A 15,188-nucleotide genomic window follows, 5' to 3' on the forward strand; every position below is an offset into this window, starting at 1 on the left:
TCTCCTCTATCTTAAGAGAGACATGCCTTTCAGGATAGAAGATTAAACCAAAACCGTCATTCCATCTTAATTGTCTTAGTTGTTTGGTTTTCATTTCATTGCCTTCACTTGTGTTGTGGACCAACTATCCCTTAGCACCCCATTGTTCAAATAGACTTGAAAAAGTTAGCCCGTGACAACTTGATTCTTTTGATAAGTACAATCTGATCAAATTCATGGGTGTGTTGGTTGTGTCACATTATGATATAGTCTTTGAATTACATATCATACATCGCTTAGGTTTTTAGGTTGCTTGACAGAATATCTATGAGAACCACTTTGCATCTCACATCCAACTTGGTTATGATACAATCATGTGTTTGCTAACTTGGGAGCCTACATTTTAAAAATATGCCAAGCTATTTTGTTCACATCCAACTCAGTTATGATAGAATCATGTGTTCCTAACATGGAAGCCTCCATGCCAAGCTTTGTCTCTAGAGTGCTAGAAAAGTTTTGTTTTCTCAGAATGCAGTTGTTCCAGCAGGAGAAGAAATTCGTAAAGACAACCTCCTACCTTTTGGAGTCCCCAAAAGCTTCCGTTTCAGAATAAAATCTAATGATATATCAAATAATAGTTGTCTAGAGAGTCATTCCTTAGTTTTGGTGTGGCTTGTTGTAGCATTAATTTAGTTGTGTCTTTTTGGTTGATAAAAGTCGAAAGCACTTTTGTTTTACTTTTGGTGTCCCACATGGTTGCGGTTGCTGTTCTTGAAATGTGTTTTCAAAATCATGAATAAATGTTTCATGTGTTTCGAAAAATCCTATCAACAGTAATAACTTTGCCTCCTTTTTTGGGAGTAAATTTCCTATTTTTAGAAATTTACCTGATTCTTTTTGTATTTTCTTAATTTTTGTGCTGCTGAATTTTATTCCTGATTGGACATTGATGATAGGTTTTCTTTTTCGGTACAGGGTGAGAGATACATGTCCCATCATTTGTTGTGGTCTGTAAAGAATCGTTTTGGATCCACCGATGAGGTTGGTCTAAAAGACTCCCTTCAGACATGAAATTTGACCATTGTGGTGCATCAATGAAAGTTTTTAATTGATTTTGAGGATTAAAAAATGTGGCCTGATGAAACATTGACATTTCCTATGAGTTTGAATTTCAGTAGTCTTGAATACCATAAATGCCTGTTGGCAGTACTCTGAGGCATTTCCTCATGACAATAGCGTGTCAAGTGTTGGTCAAATAGGCAAAATGGAAACTGTTGACTTACAGTGCATAAAGGGTAATCTGTAGCTTCATTTGCATGGAGGGTAACCTGTTTGACCTGTGTCCCATACAAATGCACATGCGGTGCATAAATGTTCTATTGAGGGTTCTATATATGACTGCTCAAAATTGTTTGTGGATGATAAATTATCATGGTTCATAGATCTTCACCACTGTAAGTTCTATTAATAGAATATTTTACCTTCTCAGTTTGGGGTATTTGAAATGTCCCAGTCTGGTCTTCAAGCTGCTTCAAATCCAAGTGAGATCTTCTTAAGTGAGAAAAATTGTAATTCAGAAGTTTTAGCAGGCTTAGCCATCTCTGTTATTATTGATGGATCTCGGATCTTTCTCCTGGAGGTGCAGGTATTCTCTGACATGCCTCATCAATGTGCTGGTTCAAATTTTCGTTTATACATTTTCACAGGAGTGAATTTCATGATACAGTTCTTTTCTGTGATTGAACATCATGATGTCCGGATGGTTCTGCTCTTTGGGTAGCTACTTCACTATATTGCCCTTTCTTCGTGGTTATGAAGAGGTTTTGATTTCTGTTCTATATTTGATCATGTGCATGGATCTTACATACATCCTATTTGTTCCATTTGCATATGCAATGCAACTTTTTTTCTTCTCAAATAACGATAGATTAGCACTGCAAATGTGGATTTTTTTTTCTACTCAATTGCAAATGCAGATGTTTCTTTTTCCTCTAGTCAGATCATTTGTGGTACCTATAGTTATGAGGTGCTGTCTGGTAGGCCTCTGACCTGCATTAGTAACTGTCTCTGATGAGAATATGTAGAACATATAGGCCTGATGAGAACAGGCCTCTGACAGGACTGTTCCACAGAGAGAGAGAGAGAGAGCGAGAGAGAGAGACGGAGAGAGAGGGAGAGAGAAGCATAAGGAGGAGGGAGTGACTCATGGAAGGAGTAGGGGCTAAAGTGGTTAGGTTCAAAGCAAGAGGAGAATGTTATGGTTGACCCGGGCCAGGTTGGTTCTGCTGCTTCTGCACTGCTTACCCATAGGCCATAACTGGCCTCCTCTATTCAAATTGTTGTGGTCAGATAGGCATGTCTTAAGTCTTAACCTGTGCAAAGTGTATCTCTGCCTCAAATAATCTGCTGACTGTTTTGTTTGGTAAATGTGCTTCATCGGGTCCACATTCCTTCTTCCTTTTTTTGTTATTTTTCTGAGCTGCTCTAACTCCTTATATCAGATATGCTGTGAGACATGGCTTAAAGCTTGGTGTAGGCTGCTTGGACCTAAACGCCTAAATAAAAATATTTAGCTTAAACCCATAAGTCTGTAACATATCAAGCATGATGGTGTTTGCAATATTTTCTAGTATAGTATGTGGTATTGTAGTGTTTTATTATGAAATCCTTGTGTGAGTAGAGCTAGGGGCTCTTATTTCACCAAATTGTTCCTTTATGTGCTTTTGTTACAACTTACAGTCTTACACTACACACAGAAGAAGCTTAATTAGCAGAAGGTTCATTGGAAATCAGTTTATCAATTCAAGAAATGGAGTTTCGTCAAAAGACAACCTGTTGCTTGGCCAATCAATATTTATACTCTATAGTGACTATACATTACTTTGAGGGAAAAAAATCTAATGACAAGGAATCACTGAAAATTATCTAAAATACGATGTTTTTGTTTTAAGTCACATGAGTACATGTGATCTTACCACCTACCCATGTCGATATGTGAATAAGGAAACACAAGTACGTTGGTACGGCTGTATAGGCTGTATTTTAAAACAAAAAAAATATTTTTTGATACTTAATTTTTTCTTTAATTTTGATTTTTCCCTTCTTTTTTATTTTTCTTCCATCAAGATTCTATATTTTCTTCTCATTTTTCATTAAGTTTGAGAATTTTTGTGGATTGACCTGACACCCTTCCTCAGGGCAATGGGAAGCTCGTCATTTTCTTTTTCAACCTCATCTTGAGTCTTCAAGGTAGGACTTGGTTCATCCAGGGAAGGAATGGCATTGGGATTGGAATTAGACCTCGCACCACAAGTCACCTCCTCTGTCCGAGCACCTCATATAGAGTAGACCTGTCCAAACAAACGAAGGCCTTCCTTCTCAGTCCCGGTGTTACACCCTTTCTCCTTCTCAGGCATATCAACAACTGTGAGAGGTTTTGAACATCCTTTCTCCCTTTCATACCCATAATCAACTGTGATAGGTTCTTCTTTCTTGTAATCCAAGAAGTCTGTAAATTGAATCTCTTGACTCTGAGAATACTCTTCCCTAACCACAGACTTCTCACCCTGAAGAGTATTCTCACAAAAGTAAGATGCACCTTCCAAAAAGTTAACATCCCTTGTAACATAAACTTGACCAGTAGTAGGATAAAGACATCTATACCCTTTTTGAGTGGAAGAATACCCAACAAACACACCCTTGATAGACCGGGGGTCAAGTTTCTTAACATTTGGACTGTGATCATGAATAAAACACACACAACCAAACACACGAGGGGGGAGAAGAAAAGGTTGACGACTTCCCGGAAGTAAGGAATGAGGAGTCCGACCATTCAGTACACGACTGGGCATGCGGTTGATGAGGTACGCACTAGTAAGAACTGCATCACCCCAATAGTGTTTGGGAAGATTTCTCTGAAACAAAAGGGCTCTCGTGACATTAAGGAGCTGGCGGTTCTTCCTCTCAGCCACCCCGTTCTGAGGGGGGAGTATAACTACAGGACGTCTCATGAACAATCTCCCTTTTTCGAAGGAAATTCTCAACTGACTGACACATATACTCACGGGCATTATAAGATCGAAAAGTTTTAACATTTCCACCATATTGAGTTTGCACAAGAAGAATGAATGTCTCTATGATTTAAGGTACCTCACTGCGATCTTTTAACAAGTACACAAAGGTGGTCCTAGAGAAGTCATCAATAAAAGTAATAAAATATTGAAACCCTTGACGGGTATGAATTCTCAAAGGCCCCCACACTTCAGAGTGAACCAAGGAAAAAACTTCATTAACACAACTAGTAGAAATAGGGTACGAAGCCCTCACATGTTTGGCAAACTGACATACATCACAAGAAATCAAAGGCAAATTTAGAGTGGAAAACAAATCGAAAAACAACTCTTTTAAAATCCCAAAAGGTAAATGCCCAAGGCGTTCATGCCAATACAAAAAAGAATGAAGACAATCTTCTCTTCTCTTTTCTGTCTTGCTGATCGTTGTCATAAGAGTCGTGGCCACGCGTATGAGAAGACAATATAAGCCATCAGACGCCAAACCAATCCCAATCCTCTTCCTTATCACCAAGTCCTGCAAAACACAACGATTTATAGAGAAATGAGTTCACAATTCAGCTCTTTAGTAAGTTTACTAACTGATAAGAGATTTAAGGGAAGCTGAGGGACATGTAATGCTCCTCGCACATGAAATTTGTCAAACAAGGACAGACTCCCTTCTCCAGCCACAAAGGAAGAGGAACCATCTGCGAGGGATAACTCATTCCCTTCGAGAAGCCAACTTATACTCATGAAACAATTTAGGGTTACCTGTCATGTGGTGAGTAGCACCACTGTCAACAATCCATTCTCCCAAGTAGGAGTTACCTTTATCCCCTACAATGGCAAGAGCATGATTAGCCTTCGTTTCGCAGTTCACAAAGCTGTTCAGCAGAAATGGAGGCCTTGCATCCAGTAGACTTGGTATCCTCCGACACAAGCATCTTCCCACTAGAAGATCTCGCCCTGTTACCCCATTTTTCTAGATGAAGATCCCAACGGAAATCCACAGTATGGCCAGTCTTCTTGCAATGAGTGCATCTACGAAGAGGTTTGGGAGCACTACCCAGACCACGACTAACAAGTGCAGATCTCTCATTATAAGGTATGTGATCCCTCTTCCCCCCAGGGGAACAAGTCTTCTCTGTTCTTCAGCCTCAACATGGGAGTAGACATCTTCGATACTGAAGGATTCTTCAGAGTTAAGAATCTGACTCCTGATATTTTCAAATTCATCATTTAGCCCTACTAAGAACAGGAATATCCTATTCTCCCATTCTTTTGCAATGTACTGCATCTGGTTGTCATGACAGTGCCAAGTAGCCTCGGAATGGTAGTCAAGATCCTCCCATTTAGATTTTAGAGCTGCATAGAAATCTGCGACCGAGAGATCCCCTTGCCTGAGAGCGTACACATCCTTCATCAGTTGATACACATGAACCTTCCTCTTCTTCTGGCCATACATTTGTTCAAACATCATCCACATATCTCTCGCAGTCTTCTTACGAAGAATGAGAGATTGAATATCAGATGAGACTGAATTAACAATCCAAGTTTTCACTTGGTTGTCCTCAAGAAACCAAGTATCTTAAGCTATATACTGTTCGTAGCAGGTTCAACCTTACTCCCATTCACATATGCAATACGGCCTCGACCAGCTATTCCCATGGTGATGGCGGCAGCCCACTTAAGATAATTTTCCTTAGTAAGGCGAACGGTAGTGACCTGAAGGGGAATACTCTCGGTTCTATAAGCCACAGCTTCATTCTAACTAGTGTTGACGGTTGACGGGGAAGAGGCTGCCATAATTGCAGACCTGCCTTACAAAGGGGGCAAAAAGAAACAACAGGAAAAAAGGGAACAAACGGGCCAAAAACATGAACTCCACCACAACAGAACCAGGGGCTGAACAGAAACAACCTGCCGTGCGATGGAGTAACGTTGGGCGAGGCAGCCGGTGGCAGCAGCGTTTCCAGGCGATGCAGTCAGGTGGTGGCGGCAGGAACAGAGCACGGAGTGGCGACGTTAGGCGCTGGCAAAGGCGACAGCGGCGGTCTCGAGCGATGCTCTTCGAAGGGTGAAGAGAAAAAAAACTCGGGCGCAGAAGGTGCACCGTCGGGCACAGCAGCCTTCGCCTGAGTCCACCAAAACTTCACAGCCGCAAGCAGGGCAGAAAGAGAGAGTCACCAGAATAGAGAGACACCGAAACTCCAGAAGGCGTTGAGTGCGTTGCCAAAACTCCAATAGTGTCGAGTGCATCGCTGGAAGAGACGCCGGAACTCCACGATGTCAGGCGATGACCAACGTCGGGCAGCGAACAGTAACAGCACGTGATTGGAACCGTCGGGCGATGGGCAATGAACAGTACCAGCACAAGTCCTCCTCTCACACGGCCACAACAGAAACAAAAACGCGAATCAGTCACGCCGGAACTTCACGACTCTGATACCATGTAGGAACACGAGGATCAAGAACAAAGGAATACGATGAACACGATGTAACGTCGAAAAACCCTCAGAAAGAGGAAAAAAAAACCATGGACGAGGAGGAACTGGCGCCCACTAGCAACCAGACTCTCTCTCTCTTAAGATTTCATTAACAACTCAAAATTAGGGCTACACGATGGATCGGGTATGGATCCAGACCCGGTCCTGAAACCCATTTAACATGCTTCAACAGTACTGTTAAAATTTAGAAACAGCAAACTACTTGAAATTCAATGTTGTTGTGCTACTCCTTTTTCTTGCTTTATGTGCTAATCTCATTATTCAAGAAGATAAACGATGTTGACAGCTCCGTGTGAGACATATCTTCTGACAGTAATAGCCTGCAGATATTGACTGCCATGGGTTTTCTAGGAGCAAACTTCCTTTGAGGCCTGAAACTTGTTGTACAATCAGCTTTACCTCGTTAAAGCTTGTCCAATGGCTTGTCTGAACACTGTTAAAGTGACGCTCTAATGAAGCTTGCTTTTACCTCTCCTTGACCATACTTGATTTTCAGGCTAGACCATTGGTTCCACAGATCCTAACCAGTTTTGGAAACTTAAAATGTCTTTTAAGTTGAAACTCCACTAGTAGATGGAACTGTGTCTTTCAAGTCAGAACTCTACTAGTAGATGGAACTCATTAATTCAAAGTTGATTTGGGTGTCCACAAAAGCTCATCATTAGACGACCCTTTTGAGCTTTTCTGTGTGGGTGGAAGGACTCTTCTAAGTTATTTGGTTCAGATTCTCAGAATAGTTATAAAAGCTCTGGGACCAAATTGCAATAAAATGTTTTTAATTATGTTCTAATTCTTTCTATCAATTAATTTGTGCATTCTCTTTAAAGACATTTGATTATTCATGCCATGAAGAATATGTGCTAACTTCATGAAATTTCTTTTCATAGGCCATTTTTTTGAATGTTGTTAGCGGTATGAAGTTGACAGAGACAGCTGGGGATCTTGCAATTGCAGCTGCTATTTGCAGTGGGCATGTATTTCTTGATCATCTTGTTACGAGCAAAACTCTTGTTACTCTTTCCATGGATGGCACTGAATTCTGATCGAATGATTATTTTCTCATACTGTTTCCTGGAAATGTGCTGATAGCTTTTTGGAGTTTCTAATACCTAAGAATGTAGGTTTTATCGGAGAAGTGGAGAAGTTGGTCTTGGTGGCGAGCTTCGAACGGGTATGTTTAGAAAATTGTGTACATTATAATTGCATCCTTTTTCTTTTTGTCATTTAAATGACAATGAAAAATGGTTTTCATTTTAACATACATAACATGTTACCCTTAAAAACATTATTAAAAATATTTCAAACATTGTTTAAGATTATGATTGAGAATGTTGAATGCAATGTCGAATGATCGTTAGCACTGTGTTGACATGTAGTGTGGGAACAGCAACCTCCTCCATCTGTTCTCTAGAAAGGTTTTACGATCAAAGTTTTTGGATGTCCACTATTCTGTATCAATCTGTTCTTTTCGGATGATATCATCTGACAATCACTATATGAATACCTTGATAACATCAATGAACTTGGCCAAGGGAATCTGTTCATAGTAAAGAGATTTCTAATGCATGGCTACCATGCCAATCCTAACCTGTTTGCCCCTCTTTTTGTGCTTAAGATATGAGGTGCATTCCTCTCTTAACAGTTAACATTGAACACATGTCCACGGTCCTTAGCCTTCTGATTGGTTCCAGCTATCTTTTGATGCTTGGCATCATGACTTAGTAGATTGCATACATTACTTCAATGTTGAAAATATCAATGCATCTCATTTATATCTAAAATGCTGATTTTTTGTAAAATCCTTTCAAGTGTTTGAGCTGTTTGTCCATTTATTACTTTCTCTAGTTCTTTTGTTTTTTGAGAAATTAACGTGAATTTTATGTGAGCAATCGACTAGATCTCTTGCTTGTATTTGCTTCAGCTTTTCTGAGGTCTGCCTGTAGATTTAACCTCTCATACTTGCAGTGCACGGCTAAGTGTGCTGTGCTTGGATGATGTCATGTTTTAAGTTAGCCAAATATTCATGCTACTTGATAATGCAAGGACAATTTGGATATTTCAGGTTGCAAGAATGGATAAGAGGCTTAACGAACTTATTAAATTGCGCAATTTAAGAAGTGCGTTATTCCAAAAGTGGCAGAGAAGTCGTTCAAAGCCATTGACAAAGTGCGTTATTCCAAAAGTGGCAGAGAAGTCGTTCAAAGCCATTGACACAAGCGGGATAACCACAGTGACTTGTAGCAATCTGAAAGAGGTTCTGAACAAAGTATTTCGGACAGATTAAGTCCTCCTTTGCACAACTTCCCTCGACGCCTTTGGTGCAGTGTTGTACATAACAACTAAGGTTGCAAATAGGCCAATGTTATGAAATAACTGTCAATTAACATAATTGAGAGCTCGCGGGAGCTAGGTTGGTTCACAAAACTATCAAAATCTCTTGATCCGAATTATGACGTCGCCGAGAAATTGGCGTCCTCACTCAAGGCCTTCCCGTCTGCCAAGAACATTTGTAGATCTTGAATGCTCGACTCTCGCTTACTCTTGGCTTCTTCAATGTCCTCTGGGCTGAGGAAGCTAGGTTGGTTCGCAGAGGAAAGCAACCTCGCCCACATACGGTCGGTTATACAGACTTGATTCTGCTTCTCAGTCGCACGCTGCAAGATCAGGACAATAAAAGCCAGAAATGAGATTCGAATAAATTTCAAACTGAAAAGGAAATTTGACACATTAGACAATCGTGGTGTTTTTCAGTCACGGAGGAACTTACGTAGATAGGTATATAAGCATGCCTGCCATTAACAGGACTGACAGTGAAGCCCAAGTATTCAGCCATGGCGCCATGGACAACACTATGAACGAGAAGCGTGCAATAGACGTTGTCTGAAGCATTGCTAGGAATGGCACGAATCATGTACGTGGGATCTGCAGACAAATGCCATCGTTCAAATTTAGTCTTCTAGAACAATCTTTTGTTTGCATCCAAAGTTGCTTTACTCACATACCTATGTATGTGAGGTTCATTACAATCTTTTCCTTGGCAAAGTGGTCCTGCAATTCAAAGGAAGACGAGTTTATTATGGACCTCAAAGACTATTCAACTTTGTCACTTACAAGCACTCTGCGTAGGCCTTATCCTCCAGTTGTAATAACTTGATCTTGTGAGAAAGCCACAGCTCAACGTCAAGAAGGACCTAGTTTCCCTAAGCATCCTTGTGTTCCATGTCGCGCAAGTGCTCCTCAATAAGATTCTGCCCACCACCTTCTGCTATAACAATAACCATATGACCATTCTCTCTGAGTCTGTGCTCTATGAATTCGAAGAGTCTCCCCCCCGGCCCTTCCAAATAGAAGGGAGATTCAGGAATCTGGTAACAGTCCTACCAATCGCAAGAGGAGTTTGTCAAAAACCAGGCAACATTCGACTGGTGCATAAGACACAAGACTTATTAGGTTAAGAAATTTAAAGCATACCACATCTCTGCTAGCCAACGTAGAGTACATAGCAATAAATCCTGCAGCATCAAATGTATGACGGAATTAATAATCAGATAGAGAAATTCATTTCATGAATTGACCCACTTCAAAAGAGGGGTTGCATTCTTACGGAGAGAATTCAGACATCTCAAAGAAGGCTCCAACTTCCTATTCGACAGCTACAAAACAATTTGATCTTAGAAAAACTGCACCAAAAGGCCCGGTGGAGTTGCGGCAGTGAGGTGAATTATGAACCTCTTAGAGTTCAAGTTGTATGAACTACACCGCACTTCAATTCAAAGAAAACCTTAACATGAATAAACCAACAGCATACCAGCCCATCAGCTTAGAGCCATGTAGCATAAGGATCTACTTGGCTGATATCTCCAATGGAATAAAGAGTGCTTCAATGCCAAGTTGCAAGCATATTACCGCAATCTCATTGTCAATAGTCTTTGGAATTCCGACAACTGAAACTTTAAGACCACGCCTTTCAATCTCCTGCAGGGAAGAAAGTCCAGAAGTTTAATATTCATGTTACCATAATGCGGTGCAATAAACTACGGTGACTCCATGACCAAGCAACATGAAAAGATAAGCGCAGCGACAAGAGGTTTTATTCCAAACGATGAATTTAGGTTAGAAAGGAAAATACCTGCAGGTATCATGACAACTTGCCCTATCTTATTGTAAATTAGTAGTTATAGTTTATACATGGCATGAAGTTTCATAGTATATTTTATCTTTTCATATGCCAACAACTGAAATACTGCACCTTTCTTGGACTACCATTAGGTGGAAAAATATGCATTCATATAGCACAATCACCAAGACATCTATTGCACTCTTAAAAAACAAGAACGAATAGGTGGCAGCAAATTTCTGAAAAATTTTCTCCACATGCAAATGGGAAGATTAGTAGGTGACATGAAACGAACGTCTCGCATTTGCAAGAGATACTAATCAAACGTTCAACATAGGCAGGAAGAAGCGAAATGATATACACAAACAAGATTAAAATATTCAACATAAATACACCATGCAACGTAGATAGCTTCTTGTTATCTACATGAGAAATGAACTTATGAACAAGACCTCATCTATTCAATGTTTAACCAAGCTAACAGGCCTTCAGTAAACAAGCCAGATTATAAAGTTCCAGGAGCATGCAAAGACTTTCTTCATCCAAACAGCATACAAGAACGAAAAAAAACCCAAACCACAAATGCAACCTAAATCAAGATATTTTGCTCTTTTCTTCATCTTAAGAAAGAAAAAATCTCACAATTGTGAGACATCAAAAAAATTATCTTGATCACAAGGATGCAGCAATCCATTTGGGGTTCGGCAATTGTAATAGAGATAAAAATATCAGTTCCATATAAAAAGATACAAAGCTAGAAACAGAATCACATCAGTTTGATACAAGCTCCAACCACTTGGACATCTGTAATTGGGTCAACACTAAACAATCACAGGTCATTCTTTTACATTAGATCATCTAACCACTTGGACCTGGCAGATTGTCCATTCAGCTATAAAATAGGGTACAAGTCATATTCAGCTATAAAATAGCCTACAAGTCATGGAAATATGTTGCATGTCATAGGCCAACTAATTTTTTCATTCTCTACTCTCTCTTCAACCTTGAAAATTTCAGCAATCAAAAGTTCTATTTGGCCAATTCTTCAGGGAAAGAAAAAATGAGTTTATTTACATGGAAGATTCCGTGCCCAAAGTGGAGCAAGACCCCTGTAGAACCTGCAGTTACAAAGGCATTTAGCAATTAGAATCAAAGAGATGAACTCAAAGTCTGAAACCATCTTCAGATATACACAAATAACTTCGAGCAATGAACAAAGAAGCTCCTCCTTACCCTGGCAGACCTTCAGCTGCACACAATTTTGGAAAGCCATCAACCAATCCTTTAGCATAGTTAGGTTGAGTTTGCACACGAATTTTGACTTCCTCAAAAGGATAGAGGGCAGCATCTGCAATCACTGCTCAACATCTGGAATCACTTGAGCAGATGCACTGCTCAAAAATTAAATCCAAGTTCTCCGCCTCCCAGCGACATTTAGCCCAAACGCATCAGCATACGTCTTCTTGAAGTATTCATAAAGGCCAAACTTACAACCTCCTTGTGCAAGGCACCATATCCATATAACTTCCCAGCCCAACCTCTCCAAAGTCCTAGAACCCCTTGCTCCTTCCATAATACACTAAAATCAGAAAAAATGCCATTGTATTTTGCTGGATTCACCTACAAAGAAAAATATCACAAAATGAAACACGTTTCAAGCAAAATTCTCTTTCTTTGCTTTACGATTATTTTATGAGTTCGCATTTTTTTTTTAAGCTGAACTGTTCTTCTGGGGGCCGTTTGATGGCTGGAAATATGGAAACAGAAAAAAATTTCCAGAAAAAAATTTCTGGAATTGAGGAATAAGAAATAAAATTCCACATTTTCAAAACCAGCTTGTGTTTGTTAAGTTGGAAATATTTTTCTGGAAAGAAATTTCTTCGTCATCATCATCTTCTTCGCCTCCACATTCGTCATTGCTTTCCTCCAGACGAAGTGGCTGTCTCATTAGCCCCTTTATTCTTCTTATTTGTTTCCCATTTTTGGACCCTCCCTGTCCCTGGTCTACCATCCATCCCTTCAGCATAGATGTCCTCCGGTGAGAAGCGTGTCCTGGCCATGACCGACCCACAGAGGGTGAGAGGCTTTCGTGCGCAGGCAGGAGGGAGGTGACCAAGGAAGGCAGCAGCGGCAGGAGGGAGCGATGAGCATGCCCTAACGGGCAAAAAAAATTTCCAGAAAGTTTCAACCTCTCGCGGTGGAAACATTTTTTCGGAAAAAAATTTCAAAATATTTCCGGTTTATCAAACGCGGAATTTTTTTTTGTTACTGTTAAAACCAAAATCGGAAATTTTTTTCCCGAAAAATGTTTCCACGCGAGAGGTGAAAACATTTTTCTGGAAATTTTTTTTGCCCGTTTTGGGAATACTTTGTGCAAAGCCATATTGCAATTTTGCATTTCAATCGCAACTTTGAAAAGCATTAGTGCCAAAGGTGGATTGCAGAGCGTCCTCCATGGTGTTTCCGGATACAATAACTGCACACACTATAGCCCTGAAAGATGAACCAGCTAACAGAGTGTTCTCCTGCAGCCATAACCCTAGTTGAGACAAGATCGGATTATGGAGGGGGAAGAAAAAAAAAGAAAGAAAGAAGTTCATTATTTAATCGAAGCAAGCACTTCCGAGAACTTATGCAGAATTTGTTTGCAACAAATCATCTGACCAAGAAATCCGTCAGCACTCAATTTGTCGAAGTTCCGAAAGAAATTCAGACCTACGAGGCTACTAAGATAAAACTAGGTGGAATTCCCATTTACAATGGGTGCTTTTCCTTGAAAACGGCTAAAATTTTGATGTTCTCACCAAAGTATCAAATTGCTAGGCAATCAGAAAAGCACACGGTTGGGTCTAAGCATGAGTCAGAACACAGAGAATCACAGCATCAAGATCACAGATATAATCCAATTGCAGTTGCACACGACAAAAGCAACACAGAGCGATAAACTCTTTCCCTCTTCATTACCCGAATGTACCCCTTCTCCAGGAGAATCTGCGCGACGCCGAGATGGTAAGGAAACGAAAGCCCCGCAGCGGAGAAGCTGAAGCCGGGGCTCGTAATCTTCGACCACTCCCTCTCCGCTTCGACGTCCTTCTCCCTCTGCTCCCAGAAGACGGCGGACTCCGCCTCAACGACGATCATGGCAGCCACACCAACTCGATCGCCCTCCTCGAAACTCACCAGGACGGAACCTCCGCCCGAATGCCGCGTCCTCAGGAGCGAGGACGCGAGGCCCATGAAGAAATCGCCAGTAGCGATAGGGGTGCACAACGAGTCGAGTTACTCGAACTCGACTCGTTTAACTCGACTCGTTAGTTTAAACGAGCTGCTCATTTTGTTAAACGAGTCGAGCTCGAGTTGACGAGTCGACTCGTTTAACTAATCGAGTTCGAGTTCGAGTTGCACGAACTCGACTCGTATAAACTTGACTCGACTCGTACAAACCGGTTCATGAAACCATTCACCGGTTTAAGGTTAAAAGTAAAAACGAAACGTCGAAAGCCTTTCTCTCTATTCTCGATTTCTCCCATTCCATCGACAGCAAAATGTCTTCCCTCTTCCGTTTCCGTCGACCACGACCATGTCTTCCGTCGACCCCGACCGTCGACCACCAGACCAGACGAGGTCACGAGAGAAGCACCCTTGTGATTCGACCATGTTCCATCTAGAAGGGGAAGGCCGATGGGGTGAAGCCACAAAGCGCAGCAGCGGAGCAACCGGCAGGGCGGCGGGCGGTAGGTTTTCTTCTTCTTCTTCTTCTTCTTGAATCGGTTCTTCTTCTATTGGGTTTTCATTTTTTCCCCCTTCTTCAAGCGCTTGGGTCTCGCTTGCATGGTCGGTGATTTTCCCCCTTATTCAAGCACCTGGGTCTCCTTTGCGTGGTCGGTGATTTCCCCCTTCTTCAAGCACCTGGGTCTCGTTTGCATGATCAGTGACGCGCGACCTTTGTCCCGAACTCCCCCCCGGTTAGGGTTTAACTTCTCCCTCGTTTTTTTTTTGGTTTATTGCTTTGAATCTTGTGGTATTTTCTATTTTGTTGTTATTGATAGTAAATTTGTTCTTCTCGTTTTCGTGTGTTGTTTTTACATGTAATGTGGACTGATTACATCTCTGTTTTTACATGTAATGTTGTTTTTGGTGTTTTCATCTCTGTTTTTCATCTTTGTTTTGCTGTTATTGTCGTGTGATTTTCATCTCTGTTTTTTCATATCTGTTTTTCATCTCTGTTTTGCTGTTACGCGAGTCGAGCTCGAGCTAAACGAGCTAAAGTTAAATGAGCTTAAATGGTAAACAAGTTGTCGAGCTAAATCGGGTTAATTGAGTTGAGCTCGAGCTTGACTTTCAGTAGTCGAGTCGAGCTCGAGCTTGCTGTAAGAAGCTCGACTCGAGCTCGAGCTTGCTGTAAGAAGCTCGACTCGGGCTCGAGTCGAGTTCGAGCTCGAATAATTTTAGTCGAGTCGAGCTCGAGCTGGCCAAGCTCGGCTCGAACTCGCTCATGAACAGCCCTAAGTAGCGACGACGAACAACCGACTG

The 15,188-nt window shown here is 41.1% G+C and overlaps 2 protein-coding genes across 2 annotated transcripts; one reads left to right on the top strand and one right to left on the bottom strand.

The window, feature by feature from the left end:
• The first annotated feature begins 683 nt into the window (after positions 1–683).
• On the top strand, positions 684–8,822 carry LOC126410238 (uncharacterized). Its single transcript, XM_050078823.1, has 5 exons — positions 684–1,020; positions 1,469–1,624; positions 7,426–7,508; positions 7,628–7,709; positions 8,601–8,822. The coding sequence occupies exons 1-5, from the start codon at positions 967–969 to the stop codon at positions 8,820–8,822; spliced, it is 597 nt and encodes a 198-aa protein (XP_049934780.1). The 5' UTR covers positions 684–966.
• A 163-nt stretch (positions 8,823–8,985) lies between these two features.
• On the bottom strand, positions 8,986–13,892 carry LOC116257630 (uncharacterized). The gene is made up of 8 exons (XM_031634576.1): positions 13,620–13,892; positions 12,113–12,275; positions 11,889–12,012; positions 11,746–11,773; positions 10,445–10,513; positions 9,541–9,586; positions 9,306–9,460; positions 8,986–9,192 (listed from the first exon to the last, which is right to left on the bottom strand). Exons 1-8 carry the CDS (start codon positions 13,890–13,892, stop codon positions 8,986–8,988), a joined length of 1,065 nt encoding a protein of 354 aa, XP_031490436.1.
• Between the last annotated feature and the right edge of the window lie 1,296 nt (positions 13,893–15,188).

The sequence above is a fragment of the Nymphaea colorata genome, chromosome 7 (assembly GCF_008831285.2).
Source record: "Nymphaea colorata isolate Beijing-Zhang1983 chromosome 7, ASM883128v2, whole genome shotgun sequence".
Taxonomy (NCBI): Eukaryota; Viridiplantae; Streptophyta; class Magnoliopsida; order Nymphaeales; family Nymphaeaceae; genus Nymphaea; species Nymphaea colorata.

Bases quoted from the DNA above. Each gene is read 5' to 3' on its own strand.
- LOC126410238 (XM_050078823.1), top strand. From the start codon at position 967: ATGTCCCATCATTTGTTGTGGTCTGTAAAGAATCGTTTTGGATCCACC. The intron at 1,625-7,425 runs GTATTCTCTGAC...TTCTTTTCATAG, and splicing joins TCTTTCTCCTGGAGGTGCAG to GCCATTTTTTTGAATGTTGT. The intron at 7,710-8,600 runs GTATGTTTAGAA...TGGATATTTCAG, and splicing joins TGGTGGCGAGCTTCGAACGG to GTTGCAAGAATGGATAAGAG.
- LOC116257630 (XM_031634576.1), bottom strand. From the start codon at position 13,892: ATGGGCCTCGCGTCCTCGCTCCTGAGGACGCGGCATTCGGGCGGAGGT. The intron at 11,774-11,888 runs GTAAGGAGGAGC...TTGTAACTGCAG, and splicing joins GCAGCTGAAGGTCTGCCAGG to GTTCTACAGGGGTCTTGCTC. The intron at 9,193-9,305 runs GTAAGTTCCTCC...CTGATCTTGCAG, and splicing joins ATGCTTATATACCTATCTAC to CGTGCGACTGAGAAGCAGAA.